General features: G+C 53.9%; 6 protein-coding genes across 6 annotated transcripts; 3 read left to right on the top strand and 3 right to left on the bottom strand.

The window, feature by feature from the left end:
• Nucleotides 1-1,461: 1,461 nt before the first annotated feature.
• On the top strand, nucleotides 1,462-3,204 carry MYCGRDRAFT_67942 (uncharacterized protein; the record flags this gene model as incomplete). Its single annotated transcript, XM_003855679.1, has 1 exon — nucleotides 1,462-3,204. The coding sequence occupies one exon, from the start codon at nucleotides 1,462-1,464 to the stop codon at nucleotides 3,202-3,204; it is 1,743 nt and encodes a 580-aa protein (XP_003855727.1).
• A 1,179-nt stretch (nucleotides 3,205-4,383) lies between these two features.
• On the top strand, nucleotides 4,384-6,578 carry MYCGRDRAFT_35889 (uncharacterized protein; the record flags this gene model as incomplete). Its single annotated transcript, XM_003855680.1, has 2 exons — nucleotides 4,384-5,285; nucleotides 6,461-6,578. 2 exons carry the CDS (start codon nucleotides 4,384-4,386, stop codon nucleotides 6,576-6,578), a joined length of 1,020 nt encoding a protein of 339 aa, XP_003855728.1.
• Nucleotides 6,579-6,844: 266 nt separating this feature from the next.
• On the bottom strand, nucleotides 6,845-7,351 carry MYCGRDRAFT_90487 (uncharacterized protein; the record flags this gene model as incomplete). The annotated part of the gene is made up of 1 exon (XM_003854751.1): nucleotides 6,845-7,351. The coding sequence occupies one exon, from the start codon at nucleotides 7,349-7,351 to the stop codon at nucleotides 6,845-6,847; it is 507 nt and encodes a 168-aa protein (XP_003854799.1).
• A 652-nt stretch (nucleotides 7,352-8,003) lies between these two features.
• MYCGRDRAFT_67933 (uncharacterized protein) lies at nucleotides 8,004-10,208 on the bottom strand (the record flags this gene model as incomplete). The annotated part of the gene is made up of 5 exons (XM_003854750.1): nucleotides 8,004-8,634; nucleotides 8,682-8,734; nucleotides 8,876-8,946; nucleotides 9,007-9,706; nucleotides 9,767-10,208. The coding sequence occupies 5 exons, from the start codon at nucleotides 10,166-10,168 to the stop codon at nucleotides 8,004-8,006; spliced, it is 1,857 nt and encodes a 618-aa protein (XP_003854798.1).
• An 874-nt stretch (nucleotides 10,209-11,082) lies between these two features.
• Nucleotides 11,083-12,504, bottom strand: MYCGRDRAFT_90485 (uncharacterized protein; the record flags this gene model as incomplete). Its single annotated transcript, XM_003854749.1, has 1 exon — nucleotides 11,083-12,504. The coding sequence occupies one exon, from the start codon at nucleotides 12,502-12,504 to the stop codon at nucleotides 11,083-11,085; it is 1,422 nt and encodes a 473-aa protein (XP_003854797.1).
• A 549-nt stretch (nucleotides 12,505-13,053) lies between these two features.
• Nucleotides 13,054-13,719, top strand: MYCGRDRAFT_54855 (uncharacterized protein; the record flags this gene model as incomplete). Its single annotated transcript, XM_003855681.1, has 2 exons — nucleotides 13,054-13,079; nucleotides 13,133-13,719. One exon carries the CDS (start codon nucleotides 13,305-13,307, stop codon nucleotides 13,611-13,613), a length of 309 nt encoding a protein of 102 aa, XP_003855729.1.
• Between the last annotated feature and the right edge of the window lie 336 nt (nucleotides 13,720-14,055).

The raw sequence follows: 14,055 nt of genomic DNA, 5'->3' as shown, positions 1-14,055 counted from the left end.
CGCAGCGTCCATAGCAGCTTGCCTCGCAAAGTCCGTCAGCGGCCTGGGCGAGATGCGCGTGGTGACAACGCTGCAAGATCTCGGCAGCTGTCCTGCAGTAGTCGTGCAAACTTCTGAAGGTCGTAGAAGTACAGCGCAATGCCAGTTCTCCTGCTCGAGATGCACACACCACGCCGCTGAGGTGCAATCGCGCAATGCAGTCGAGCGGAGGTATTTATGTGATACGAGCTCACACCGACTCACCGTCGTCCAAGCATATCTTTGATCTTCTGCAAAGCCCAGCGCTCAGAGCTGCTCCCGAGTCTCCGCCTTGGCCATAAAATCGGCTGGCTTTTGAGATCAGCCGTGAACTCGCATCTGAGACTGAGGACTGAGTCGGTCGAGTCCCGCGTGGAAAGGCGCCTTCCATCATCGTCGCCATGCTGCTCGGCCGTACAACGTGTACGACGTCCTTGCTGTCGAAGAGAGAATATGAGTCACTCGGAGAGATGCAGCATCTGAAACGTCGACCAGATGCAAAGCAGATGTTTGATCGTCGGAGAGAGGAGTCGAAAGCGCGCAGAAGCAAAAGCCGACGAACAACCAATCAAGATCCCGGACAGCACCAAGACTTTCGATCGCGCTAAAGATACAGATACAACCTTGTACGCGCCTGCTCCACCTCTTCGCCCCGCCTTCTTCCGCTTCTCTTCTTCAACATCACCTCTACGCGCCCGCATATCCTGCCGACATCCATTGGATTCCTAAATCCATCGTACCGTAGCGCCGCATACCCGATCCGACGCTCCCACGGCAGCTTGCATCTCACGTTTCATCTTGCTAACCGCCCAGGACGACCTTTCGCTCGCAACTAAACTTAGCCTCAACCACTCATTCTCGTCAACTCATATATCGACCCAGGTTTGCGAACCCGCCCGGAGTACAACCACAATCTCGTGAAACATTGACCGCTCCGAGGTCTCCGCTCCTGCCTGTTTTAGCGACCTCGATCCGGTTCTTGTCGTGCTGGGTGGATCGAAGGCATGGCTCCAAAGGGTCGTACGGCGATTTTCTGTCCGGTAAGGCGAGGAGCACGGATCTTCTAGGATTCATGGCTACGCTTCTGTTTCAGGCTTCTAGGTCTGATGACGCTATTGCATGTCGTGCTTGTCCTTTTGGCCATGGGCATGTGGGCCCAGTCGTCTTCTGGGCCTGAGTGGCCGTGCTTATAGGGAAGCCTCGTCGCCTGTGCCGCATGGGACTTGCTTCTTTCCATCATACCAGCTGTTGCGATTGTGTTGTGTGGGTTCGTTACGAGATCAACGAGTCTTCTTACTTTTCTTGTTCTGTCTTGCGCTGCCTTTCTTTGAAAACATTCGTTTGGAGCTGGCCTCCCGTTGCAATCTACAACACTATTGTCTAATATCTCCTTCTCCGACATCTCGACTCAACACGGCTCTGGTAGCTTCCAAACTATACATAATGGACTTCCGACACGTCACGCCTCCCTCCGAGGTCGAGGACTTCGATTTTTCGCTGGAGCGATGCCCCGGAGGTAGCGCCAGCACGAACTCATCATACCTTGGTCAAGGTTGGTCGCCAGAAACGGTCATGACCAACGATACCACACCACCGAGATCACCCTACAGAATTCGTGAAAGTGGTTCTCGACTCCTGCCGAAGCCTCGTGCCCAGGACCAATACATGGAGCCCGCTGCTCTACCCGCTTTAAATGGCCACTGTCGGACAGCCTCGCTTCCAGGCAACGCATTTTCGATGCAGTTTGGACCAGTGATCGACGCGCAGCAAATTGTCCGTCGATCAATCAGCCCTCATCAACGTGGTCGAATTGTATCTGCACCGACGCGTGCGCCATCTTCGTACGATCACTTCCGGATGGACTCTTCCTCTCTACGACCATCGATCGGCAATTTGAGGTCGGTCTCAGCGTCGAATGTTCCCACACACACCCGCAATAGCTCGTCCTCCAACATCGACATGTCCATGCTGAGCCGTTACGGATACCCAACATACCGGCAAAGTCCTACACCACAGCCCGTGGGCCGGAGCATTTCCCATTCTCGAACTCCTAGTGCGTTGAACCACCTTGCTCCGATACCCTTGCCAGATGGGCATGTGCAATCGTATCCAGTCAATCGTCGTACTGCCAGTCCTCCCGCAGTTCCTTCACGTCTTTCTGTTGAAGTTGAAACACCTAGCGAGGCTCAATACTCCAACCCAGCCGACCTTGCTACCACTACTGTTCTGGACTACCTCACAGCACCCAACCCTACTCCGTCTTTGATCCAGCGCATCAACGACACCTCCAAGCTCCAGAATAGCCATTTCTGGTTCGATATTCGCAACCTCCGTTCCTGGACCGACTTCAACATCAACACAATATCCACGATCCCAGGTTTACTTGACCTCTTACAAGTCGACGTCTCTGCTTCTTCCCTCCCGGTCCCATCGAAAGTCAATACCTCTCCCGAAACACCTGCCCAGCTTGCCGAGATTTGCGCGAGCCACCACGCTGTTAAGGTCAACGCCGCTCTTAAGCTCGCTCAGGGCGACAAGCACATTGCGATGCGCACCCTGCGATCTCAGCCTGGTGCCCGTCAACAACCCGAATTCGTGGCGAATTACCAATCCGATGGAGAAAAGACCATCTACGGCGACGGTCGTGGCAGAGTGGTTGGCATCGTCAAATCCTACGACCAGTGGAACTCTGGCTACCGACACGGTTCGCCCATCGACAAGGTCAAGTACCTCGAACACCTCGCCCATCTCCACCGCTTCATGCGCGAGCACGGTACACGGTATGGATTCCTGATGACGGAAATCGAGCTCGTTTGTGTGCGCATGGGAGGTCCTCCAACAGAAGACAACGTGCCTCTCTTCGGCTTCCTCGAAGTCTCCACTCCGATCCAGATCTCAGCGCATGGGACAGGCGAGGGCGAGCAGCCAAAGATGACTGCCGGGCTAGCGCTATGGTACCTGCATATGCTGGCGAAGGAGCAGCCATTCCCGGGTCAATTCCATTGGCGGGCGGATGTGGGTGGACCCACGGCGGGTACGAGGAAGTTCCACTTGGAGAGGGATGAGTGGATGCCCAAGGTCAATTTGAGTGACAAGAGGGGTTCGAAGAGAGTCAGGGGTTGGACGTGGCCGAATGAGCCGGTGCATAAGAGGGAGTGTGGAAGGGGTAGAAAGGGAAAGGTATGAATGGTCGGAATGTTGTCTGTCGTTCATGGCAAAAGCTAGACAATCGTAATAGCACATGGCAGGACTTTGTGTGATGCCCAAGAGATAATGAAACAGAGTCAAACAGAAGCCCAACAGACCATATCATGACAAGTTCTCGTATGGTGCACTCTGCAAGATGAAGCGAGCAAGCGACACAGCCCAAAGAGGCAGGTGCAAAGCCGCTAGCTTGATCTGAGATTAGTGGTCAACGCCAAATCCATCCGTGAACAACCTCCGACTCTACAAGAACCAATACAACTCGACGTCTCGCCTCAGATGGACGACTACTCTCTACAACAGGAACTGGAAGCACTGGCAGGGAATGCTTTCAACCCTCCACCTCGAGATGGTGTCTCCAAACCGGAACCTATCAGGAACACTGCAGCGCGATGGCGTAAACTATTTCTGATCCCCGAGGACGATGTCATCGAAACAATCATGACCCACCGCAGCAACTTGACCCGGACGAGAATTTCGGATGATCATTGGGAGGCCATACGAGCGGAGATGGAGGCGCAAGGCTATGACCGGGAAGCTTACGAATACGAATTGGATTTGCAGAAGAGGAAGGCCGTCCTGCCAACCACGTCTTCATCTGGCAATGCATCGAATGATTGCGTCTATTACTTAGTTGAGCTTTCTGGGCCATTGGACACCGCGGAAAAGGTTCAGCGTGCGGCAAAGATGACCGAGCCTCCGGCTGTCGTGCGAGGAGAGAGCGTTGAAGATGATCGAGAGGTCGAACTTTGCTGTATCAATGGCGTCGCTAGAGCAGAGATACTGCGACGGGCGAGTCTCGAGGGAGGAGGATGGGAGCCGACGATATTGGTGGATTCTAGAGCTTTAGAAGATGGATGAAATGGCTTGATGAGGCAACGCCGCGATTTCGATTAGACTTTCGAAGGATTTACTCTCTCAGACATCTGTCGTTGTCGAGAATGGATCACGGACGGGAATTCACACTGTTGTGAATGGTCACAAATATCGACAATTGGCAGGGATGTTTCGCTTCATCTTCGGCACTTTTCACGATGACGTTTCGGCGTTGACCTCAAACACCTGGGCGTCTCCTTGCATACAGGAGCGCTCCTTTCAATGCTGTCTTTCTGAGATGCTAGGTCGTCACCACCATGCATCAACATCGGATCCACCTGAATTATGCCATGGTATAGCCGCCACAGAGCCCCGTGGCTTCAAACTCTTGGAGCGATATGTGCGGTGTACTTCGCGCTCTTCATCCTTCTGCCTGCGATAATACGTAGCTCTGAGGAATCGAGGCCCATCCCGGCACTTCTGGATATCTCTCGTTTGACGCCACAACACGCAACCACCGGCAACTATACAACAAATCTGATTGTCGCCAGCGTAAAAGCGGACAACACTTCTTGGACCGACCGATTACAGGAGCAACAGCTCATCCCAAACCTCAACATCATTCGATACATTAGCGATGATGAAAATGCTCGATATCATCCGCCGGCGGCCAAAGGACGAGAAGCGCTCATGTACTTCACGTACCTCCAAGATTTCTACGACGAGCTCGCGGACATTAACATTTTTGTCCATGCCGAAGACGTGTCGTGGCACATGGACGCTGCACTTTTGAAGTCATTGACGTCTGCGCTTGCGCAGCTCGACTTCGAGCAGGTTATGCAGAGAGGATACGTGAATTTGCGGACGACATGGGGAGGCAGCCGAGAGCACGACTGTCCGAATGGGTTCAGTACCAGCGCCACTCTACGAGACAATCCCACCGGAGAGGCCTTCTTGATGGGTCGGGCATTCCATGACAACTTTCCAGATGACCCGATGCCGGAGATTTTGGCTGGACCATGTTGCTCTCAATTCGCTGTCACTAAAGACGCCATACGGAGCAGACCTTTGGAGCAGTATCAGCACATTGTTCGGGTATTGGTGGATTCCAACTGGTCGGACCAGGCGATCGGAAGGCCTTGGGAGCGGATGTGGCCGTGGTTGTTCAAACGGCAGGCAAAGGATTGCAATATGGAGTACAGCACGCTTTGCAGGTTGTATGGCGTTTGTTTTCGTGATGAGGAGGAGTACAAGCGGTATGAAGCTTTATGGGAGGAGAAGGACCTCCTACAGGGGAAGTCGAAGCTTTGGAGGGAGATTTGGCATCCCAAACGGCTACTGCAGGTTGAAGAAGAGCTTGAAGAGTTGTTGCTGCGGGCTCTGGATTATGGCTCAGATGCTCAGGTGCGGCATAAGGCCGGTTTACAAATGCGGTGATTGACAGTGTGCGCTTTTGCGACTGGCACTGCCAATGGGGAGGCTGTCTAGCTGACTGAAAAGTGTGTCTGGCGAAGGTGTCGAGCAATCTGGACTTCTCTTTCTTCCCCTCCCGCAATACGTCGCACTTCGATCAAGGGGGCTTCACGTTCTTTCTGGTACGAGGACGAGATCACGATCTCACCGCTGTCACTCAAGCAAATTGTATCAGAGCATGTCACATGCTTAGTCACAGGCCAAGCCAACTCACCTCTCGACCTCGTTCACCGCTGTCTCATCCACGTCCAAACCTCACTACCATGGCCCGTGTTCAGTACATGTCCGACTTGCACCTCGAGCGCATCAAGTACGATTTCACTGTCACGAAAGCTGCTCCGACGCTGATCCTTGCCGGCGACATCGGACGTTTCTGTGACTACGAACAATATCTCAAATTCCTCGCTAGGCTCTGCGAGCCTGGACAGTTCGAATCTGTTCTTTTGGTCCCCGGAAACCATGAATTCTATGGCTCTTCGAGAGATGCCGGTCTAACAGCCGCCGAGAAACTGGTTAATGAACCTTCACTGCACGGGAAACTCTACTTGCTGAGTCGAGGACGATTTGATGTGCCTGGAACCAATCATACCATCCTCGGATGTACTCTACACTCACACATTGCGGACGGCTACACGAAGCTTACCAACGACTTTGCACGTATCGCTGAATGGACTGTGAAGAATCACAACGCCGAGCATCAGAAGGACCTAGCATGGCTGAAAGAGTCACTTCTTCACCTGAAAGGAAGCGAACCTCAGCGGAGTGTTACCATCGTCACTCACTATGCGCCGACGTTCGATCTAGTAACGCATCCGAAGAATGAGAACAACGCTGTCAGTCAATGCTTCAGCAGCAATGCTCTCGAGGACATACGACAAGCCGGCTTGGTCGGTCGCGGCTCCAAGGTATCCTGGATCTTCGGACACACGCATTGGAACGTCCGCTCGAGACGAGGAGACGTTGTGCTGCTGAGCAACCAGCTTTGTGTCGATGACAAGGACTTGACCTGGTGGCAGCGAAAGAGGTCGTTTCGGCCGTTTGATCCCAAGGCCATCATCTCTGTTTGACTGCACATTGTATACATGCAACACAAGGCCATGACCCTTAAAATAGCGAGCGATCTTGCACCTTATTACTCACTCTCGGTATACTGCAGATCCACGCCAGGTGAGAGACCTTCGCTTCACTTCACTTCGATTTAAGCTTTTCTAACTTGCCCGAAACGACAAGCTAAAGTAACATCAAGGACCGTAGCCGGGATCCGACAGACGCATGCCAAGTCCGAAGGTCATGTCGTCGATCAAAAGACTATTGTCGCCGCCGCAGCCAACAGTCACCGTGAGCTTCTTGCGTCAGAATTTGCTCGGCCAGAGCCGTCCGACACATCCACAACCACGAACGTCAACTGAACTGCCATTACCACCGATGGCATTTCAACCGCCAGAGATGGCCTGCCGATGTATCGACTGCTGCAATGCTCGCCAGTGGCTGAACATCCCACAGCCATTCCCGACCGATCAGCCAATGCATGGCGTACAGCACGCGATGCCACATCCGTACTCAGCACCGCCGCCATACTTTCCACAGCAGTGGTATCCAGCACCGCAGTTCCATCATATGATTGCTTATCATCCAGAGCCGCTGTACCATCCACCGCCGCAGTACTACCCACCGGCGTACTGGTCACCGCTCCAGCATCATTCGGGACGACAACATCATCATGGACCGCAAGACCATCACGCGCCGCCGGATCACGGTCCGCAATACCACCCAGTAGAGCAGTACAATGCAGTAGCTCAAGAGCACCTCGACAAGCGCACGCGCCCGGCGCAGCACACATATCGACGCATCCTACCAGCAAGATTGCTCGTTGACGACGCACCGGCCGAAGAGCGCCTCACCTACGCGACGCCGCCAACTCCTGGTGTGGTCTTGGGCGCCGTCGATGAAGATGGCACCGAGAAGCAAAGCACCGTCGGGGCACATGTCGACGGTGGCGAGCAACAGACCATCAAGGCAGAGCCGAACGATGCCGAAGCAAACAACGACTTCTTGGCAATCAGAAAGGAACTGATGGATTACGAGGAGCAACCCGCCCAGCAAACCGCCAAGCGATCGAGAGCTGAAGATGGTGAAGAGATGGATCAACGCCCGACGAAGCGCAGTGCGTGTGGATCTGGTGTTCTGACTACTTTTGCAGAGCCACGATAGATCAAGGTCCAAGGAAGAGCAACTGAGACGGATTTGTCGCGGTGCTTGATTTCAGCGCACAAACTTCGAGCGAGCTTCAGCCATGTCAAGGCGACGTCCTCGACGGCTGTGAGAGCCGGAACGGCGAAGGCTGGCGATGGAACGGGCATGGCAGGCGGCGACTGGACAGTCGGTACGTGTGGAGGAGACAACAAAGTGTGACATGGTCCAAAGAAACAAGTTGCAAAAAGATGCTGTCATAAGGCACGATCAATGTAACTCTTACTCGACGTTCCTCGAACTCAAGCCTGCACCGGCGAATCCTGCCTCTCCAAAATCCCCAACTCCTTGATGAACAGATCCGCCGCCCGCTCACCAATCACAAACGCAGTACCACCAGTATTAGCACCCACGTTTTCCGGCGGGATGCTCAAATCCGCCAACTTCAAATTCTCCAGACCATGCACACTAAGCGTGTGATCAACCACACCCTTCTTCTCCCTCGGCGCCATCTTGCACGTTCCCAACGAGTGCCAAGTCGTCGACACGATCTCGCGAACCTTCTGCTCAATCGCAGCATCGTCTTCTTTCGTATACGGGATCCTCTCATCGTTGTTCTTGGACAATGGCCCGTCGGCCTTCTCGACCACAGCGGCTTTCGAGCCCTCCGGGAACTTGGGGTGGTTGATGGCCAATTCTCCACGGAAAATGGGCATGCGACGCCACATTTCGCGGGACAGCTTGTAGGCCCAGATATGTTTCTTGACGTCGTTGTCGCCTTCGTCTTTGAGCCAGCCGGTTTCGAAGTCGGGCTTGTCGGCCATGGAGGGACCGGTGATATGTATAAATCCGCGACTGAATGGATAGCCGGTCCAGTTGGCTTGGGAGACGTACTCGGCGTCATCGGGGAGGACGGAGTGGTCGCCGTAGTAGCTGGGAGGTGTTAGCGCGAGTTTTGAAGATGGACGGGGAGTTCTGACCAGTTGTAGAGGGCGAGGATCATCAATGGACGATCGGGAACATTCTTGAAGTCCTATGAGACTTATCAGTATCTGCTCGGGTTGGGTGTGTTGTATACCTCCAACGCCCTGCTCAAAGTACACACTCCCAGCCACTCAGAGGAAGTTGTGCAGTGCACTCTGAGCAGGAATACGAAGGTAACGATCGAACCTACCCTATCCCAGGCCTTCCTGAACTCCGGTCCGAGAGCATCGACCTCTTCCTCCGTCGGACGGAACTTGCCCTCTACCAGCACATTCTGTCAGCTATTGTGCTTCGGCCTGGTCTGAGTATTCGTCCACTTACGTCCATCCATGGCGTTGGTGCCAAGTAGCTCGTCATTCATCCTGATCGCCTCGTCGATGTTGAAGCGTCCGTCTTGGAAGCCATTGATGCACTCTCTCGGCTTCAAGTTGGTTCGGTATGCCCACAGTGACAAGTGATGATCCTGGTAGTCGTTTCCAACGCCTGGCAGGTCTTCAACGACCTCGACACCAGCTTTCTTGAGGACCTCCGAGTCACCTACACCAGACCTCTCCAAGATGCCCGGAGTACCGTTAGCACCAGCGCTGACGACTACCATACGACGAGCCTTGACGGTTCGTGGAGAGGTGTATCCAACGTTCAAGAATTCAGGGTTGGCCATGTACCGGGGGTTGGTCTGGTAGACTACACCAACGGCTTTCTTACCCTCGAACACGACCTTGAGAACTTGCTTCTCGGTCAAGACATGCAAGTTGGGGTAGTCATCGCCCTGAAGCTTATTATGAATGTAGCGATGAGCAGCGTCTTGACGCCTGCCGTTTGGACCGACGTAGCGGTAGTATCTCTCCACACCAACGTTGTCCAGATTCTGGAGGTCTTGCACTTCTTCGTAGCCGAGAGCCGCAGCCGACTCTATGAAGGAGTCTTCAGACCTCTTGCAGGTGTACGTGCCCTTGGAGATATTGATGGGTCCGCTGTCGCCATGTCGTTCCATATCGCCTTTTCCGTGGTAAGTCTCGAGCTGAGAGACAAGTCAGCGTAGGTCTCATTGGAACGAATACTCATTAGCTTGGTTTGTTACCTTCTTCAAGAATGGCATCATGTCGTCCGCAGACCAACCCTCAGACTTCCACGAGTCAAAGTCGCTTCGGCTGGGACGTGTGTATACCAGCCAGTTGATGGCAGAGCCACCACCGAGGGTTCCTCCAGATGGGACGATTGGACCTCGTCCAGCCAGCTCTTTGGACTCATTGCCCTTCCAGAACAAAGTGAGCTTGCTGGACGGGAACAAGTTCCGAGGATACAGAGCTGGGTAGACGACCTCTGGCGTGCCGTAAGAGTTTGGTCCTTGTTCAATCACGAGGACCTTCAGATTTCGGTCTGCTTCGGCAAGTCGCCCAGCAACAACACAACCGGCGAGGCCGCCTCCAGCGACGATAACGTCGGCCTCGAAGTCCTCGGGAAGTCTGTGGTGGTATGGCATGATAAATAAATTCGATTCTGATCAAAATTGATTCTTGCAAGCCAAAAGGAACCTGAGTTGAAAACGAACAATGAAATGGAAACAACAGTAGGTTTCACAACAGCGGCTCACGGTATATCAATCAACATGTCCGCATCGACCATCACGGTCAGAAGAGCTCTCATCCAAGCTCCACCTCCTCTTCACGGCAACATGGAGACAAGAACGAAACAACGGTATCGTTTCCCCTCATCTTCATGCAGCATTGAAGGATGCGCCCCTCTTTTGGGACGACCATGCCGTTAAAGCAGGGATGCGGAGCTCGAGCAACCAGTCTCTTGTGGTCGGTACCAGATACTTGACAAGGCTTCTTTTGCGATCTGCATAAGCACCCCGCGTTGGAGACGCATGCGTGGCCGCGGCAGGTGACGAGGTGCACGGAATTGCGGAAGAGGAAACGATGATAAGATGAGCGGCGGCACTTGGAACTTCGGATGAAGCGTCGTTGGATGATGATCATGGCGGTGTGTAAGTTGCATTGCTGAGAAGTACGAAGTTTGGATGGCTGTTTGGCTGCGGATTTCTGCCGAATTTCTGCCTGAGGTATCAACTAACATCCCGCATATCGACCTGCTCTGTGCCCACAAAGCATAAACCTGCTCTGTCTCTGCCCGAATTCATAACGCCATGCTTTTCTATCATCATGCTCGCTCGCTCGCTGAAGTCACAAACAAGCACAACCGTATCGGTCCTTGATCCTCACCCACCGACCAGCATCAAGATTTCATCGCCTCGATGCCCAGGGGTGTCGTCGATCTCCCAACTTTACCACGCTCGCCTTTACAGCAAGGCCAAAGTAAAGTCGTAAGCAAGACCAGCCAGACAAAATTACTTCAACAACCTCATATCCCAAAGCTCTTCTGCCTCTTCTGCCCCTATCCAGTGACCCGTCTGACCCAAAGTCCTTCTTCCTCACCCTCCTTTCTCCGCGCTCGACTGATCGCAATTCCAATCTCTCGCTCTTCCAACCTAATCTCCGCCAAAGTAGCCCTCAACTGCTCTAGCCTCTTCTTTGCATCTCTCACCGTTGCAAATGGCACATCCATCGGACTGGCATTCTCTAGTTTCGACCATTCGAAGATTGCACGCTCGAGATTTCGACGTTGGTGTGCTTTGTCAGCCTCGGCGCGGTCAAGGGCCTCGAGATGAGAAAGCGGAGAGACCGGTGTGAGCATGTCTGGCGGCAGTGGCAACGTCTTCTTACCAGAGCCGGGGGGGTGCGGGTCGGACATGGCAGCGGCGCGAGTTGCGACGTTGAGATTGGAAGTCGTGGAAGAGGGAGTCCTGGTCGTGTTCTCGGTCGAAAGGCCTCCTCCGGGAAGGGAGGACTTGCGTGGGGGCGTGATGTACTGGTCGTGATCCATACGCTGAATAGGTCGGTGCCGGCTCAGGATCGACTGAACAGGTGGAGTGCGGTATTTGCTTGGCACAGAAGGAGGTGGACTGGCGGGTGGTGAGTCGAGAGGTATCTGCTGAGTTCCGACAGTGCTCCAGCTGAAGTGACTCCGTGGGGCAGACTCAGATTGTTGCTGTCTGTGACGAGCAGGTATGTCGATCAAACGGAGGCTTTCTGCGGTGTAAGAACGAATTGAAGGAGCGCAAGTGGTCCAGCTGAAGTGACTCTTGGGATCACCCCGTGAGAAATCAGCAAAGTCCAAGGCTTCAGTACCACGTGAAGGTGGCGGACTGATGTTCTCGATGGTGGAGATTGAATGTCTCTGAGGGGCAGGTTTGCGCTTGATTATATTCGCCACAGGGGCCTCGGGAAGACGGGAGTAAAATGTTGATGCGGGTGTTGGCCTGGCGTTGTTTTGGCCAGCATGTCCCGAGAGAGGTGAAACCGGAGAGGAAGCTCGGGGGTAAAAGTCGAGCTGTGGTGGACTGGACGGGTAGATTGTGTCTTCGCCTGCTTCCAACGCTGAGACTGGCGAAGGGCTGCGCTGGTCGTGATAGGTAGGTGATCCTCGTTCTGGAGCATATGAGTGTCGCGCTTCGTGCCCTGACTCTGTCTTCTCGTTCGGGTCCAACGTCTGTGCAGAGGCCTTCGGCTTGGCATGGCTGTTGGACGTCTGCAGTGCCGGTGGCCTATGTAGCAGGGACCGGACCTGTTTGAAGATGGGAAGTTTTGAGTGGCCTCGATTTTGCGTGTGCTGCCGACTGACTTTTAGCGGAAGCACTGGTGGAAGATCCTCGTCCATGGCCGGATCGTAGTCGGCACTGTAGATGGAAGCACGTGTCACTTTGGTGTCGTGCTGCCAAAAGTTGTCCCGTTGTATCGAGTACATTGGCAGAGTCATGGCTGCTGCGGCCGGCAGATGAAAACGGTTCGCGTATTCACCGTGGCAATCACGGGCGAAAGAGCAGGGAACTGCGAGGTCAGATGGGCAAGGGGCATGGGCTTGAATTCGGATGGAAACTGAAGGAGAGGTCGAAGTCGAAATGATGTGAAGGTCAGGTAGGTACTTGTGCCTGACTTTTGTACGTTTGCCAGCAATTTGCGGTCCTTGACAGTCACGGTAGTTCGTTCGCAACGGCTCCCTCCTTTGTTGTCGTGAAGGATGTTTCAGATATCAAGGTATACGCGCTCAAGTTTCATGTTCGGCCGGGTGCCGGGTGCCGGGCGAGCTTATTAGTTTCTAGGTTGCTTGCTGGGAGGGTGGACCTGGAGGATCGGCAGAGCGTCATCTGCTCCAACGCCAGCTCTTCAGGTTCGACTCAGGTCGGCTCGCCCGTTCGCCAACAAATACGATAAGAATCATTCGCAACTCGAAATGGGTGTCGAAGGTAAGTAACATCGCACCGTGCGCCATCTATTATCATATGGCGGTCTGACCAAGCTCGCAGATGACTCCACAGCTCAGACCGGCGAGGTGTAAGACAGCAATATCTCCCAGCACATAATGCTGTCCACTGACCGACTCATAGGCAAACGCTCGCGACGCCCATCAATCTCATCCTCCTATCACTCTCCATAATCCTCATTTACCTGCGCCTACGACCGAAGAAACTCGCGCCGATCCTCCCAGCCGCACCGGCACCAACAGTCTTCCGTGTCTTCACCCCACGCCAGCTCCTACCCTACAATGGTCTCAAAGACATGCCTGTATACCTGGCAGTGCGCGGCAAGATCTTCGACGTAACGCCTGGTCGCAACTTCTACGGCCCAGGAGGACCATATGCGAACTTCGCGGGAAGAGATGCTTCAAGGGGTCTGGCATGTGGAAGTTTTGATGCGGAGATGTTGACAGAAGACTTGGATGGACCGTTGGACAAACTGGAGGACTTGGGAGGGGAGGAGATGGAGGCGCTGCAGGGATGGGAAGAGAGGTTCAACGAGAAGTATTTGGTGGTCGGGAAACTGGTTCCGGTGGGGCATGCGGAGGCCGAGCCGGACGAGGCGAAGTGATCAGAATGGACTCATACCTTGGCAACTCGTGATGATGCAGGAAAAGTGATTTGGACGCAAAGACAGGCAGCGGTATGTCTATCGGCGAGTGAGGAGCCCGTGAGTTGGTAAAGCTTAAAAAGGTAGCGGCTGTGGCCCAATCACTTCACTTCAATTGTCATCACAAAACTACCTCACTCTCACAGACTTTTGCGCAAATCAACGTCGCTATCATATGGCAATTGACACACTCAACAGCACCACACCCAACAGCACATGAAGACAACAACATCATCAGCAGCCGGCGGCCGTGCCCACGACCGTCTCAGCAGAACTACTCAGTAACAAGAACGCCAGTCACAAAGCCTCAGCACTCGATATTCCAGCAAGAAGAAATCTGCTTCGCAAAGTACTCCTCGCACTACGCCACCATGGTCTACTACCAGCCGCCGAAGCGCGACCT

This window comes from Zymoseptoria tritici, chromosome 2 (assembly GCF_000219625.1).
Source record: "Zymoseptoria tritici IPO323 chromosome 2, whole genome shotgun sequence".
NCBI lineage: Eukaryota > Fungi > Ascomycota > Dothideomycetes > Mycosphaerellales > Mycosphaerellaceae > Zymoseptoria > Zymoseptoria tritici.
This window is presented reverse-complemented; position numbering and strand designations above follow the sequence as displayed.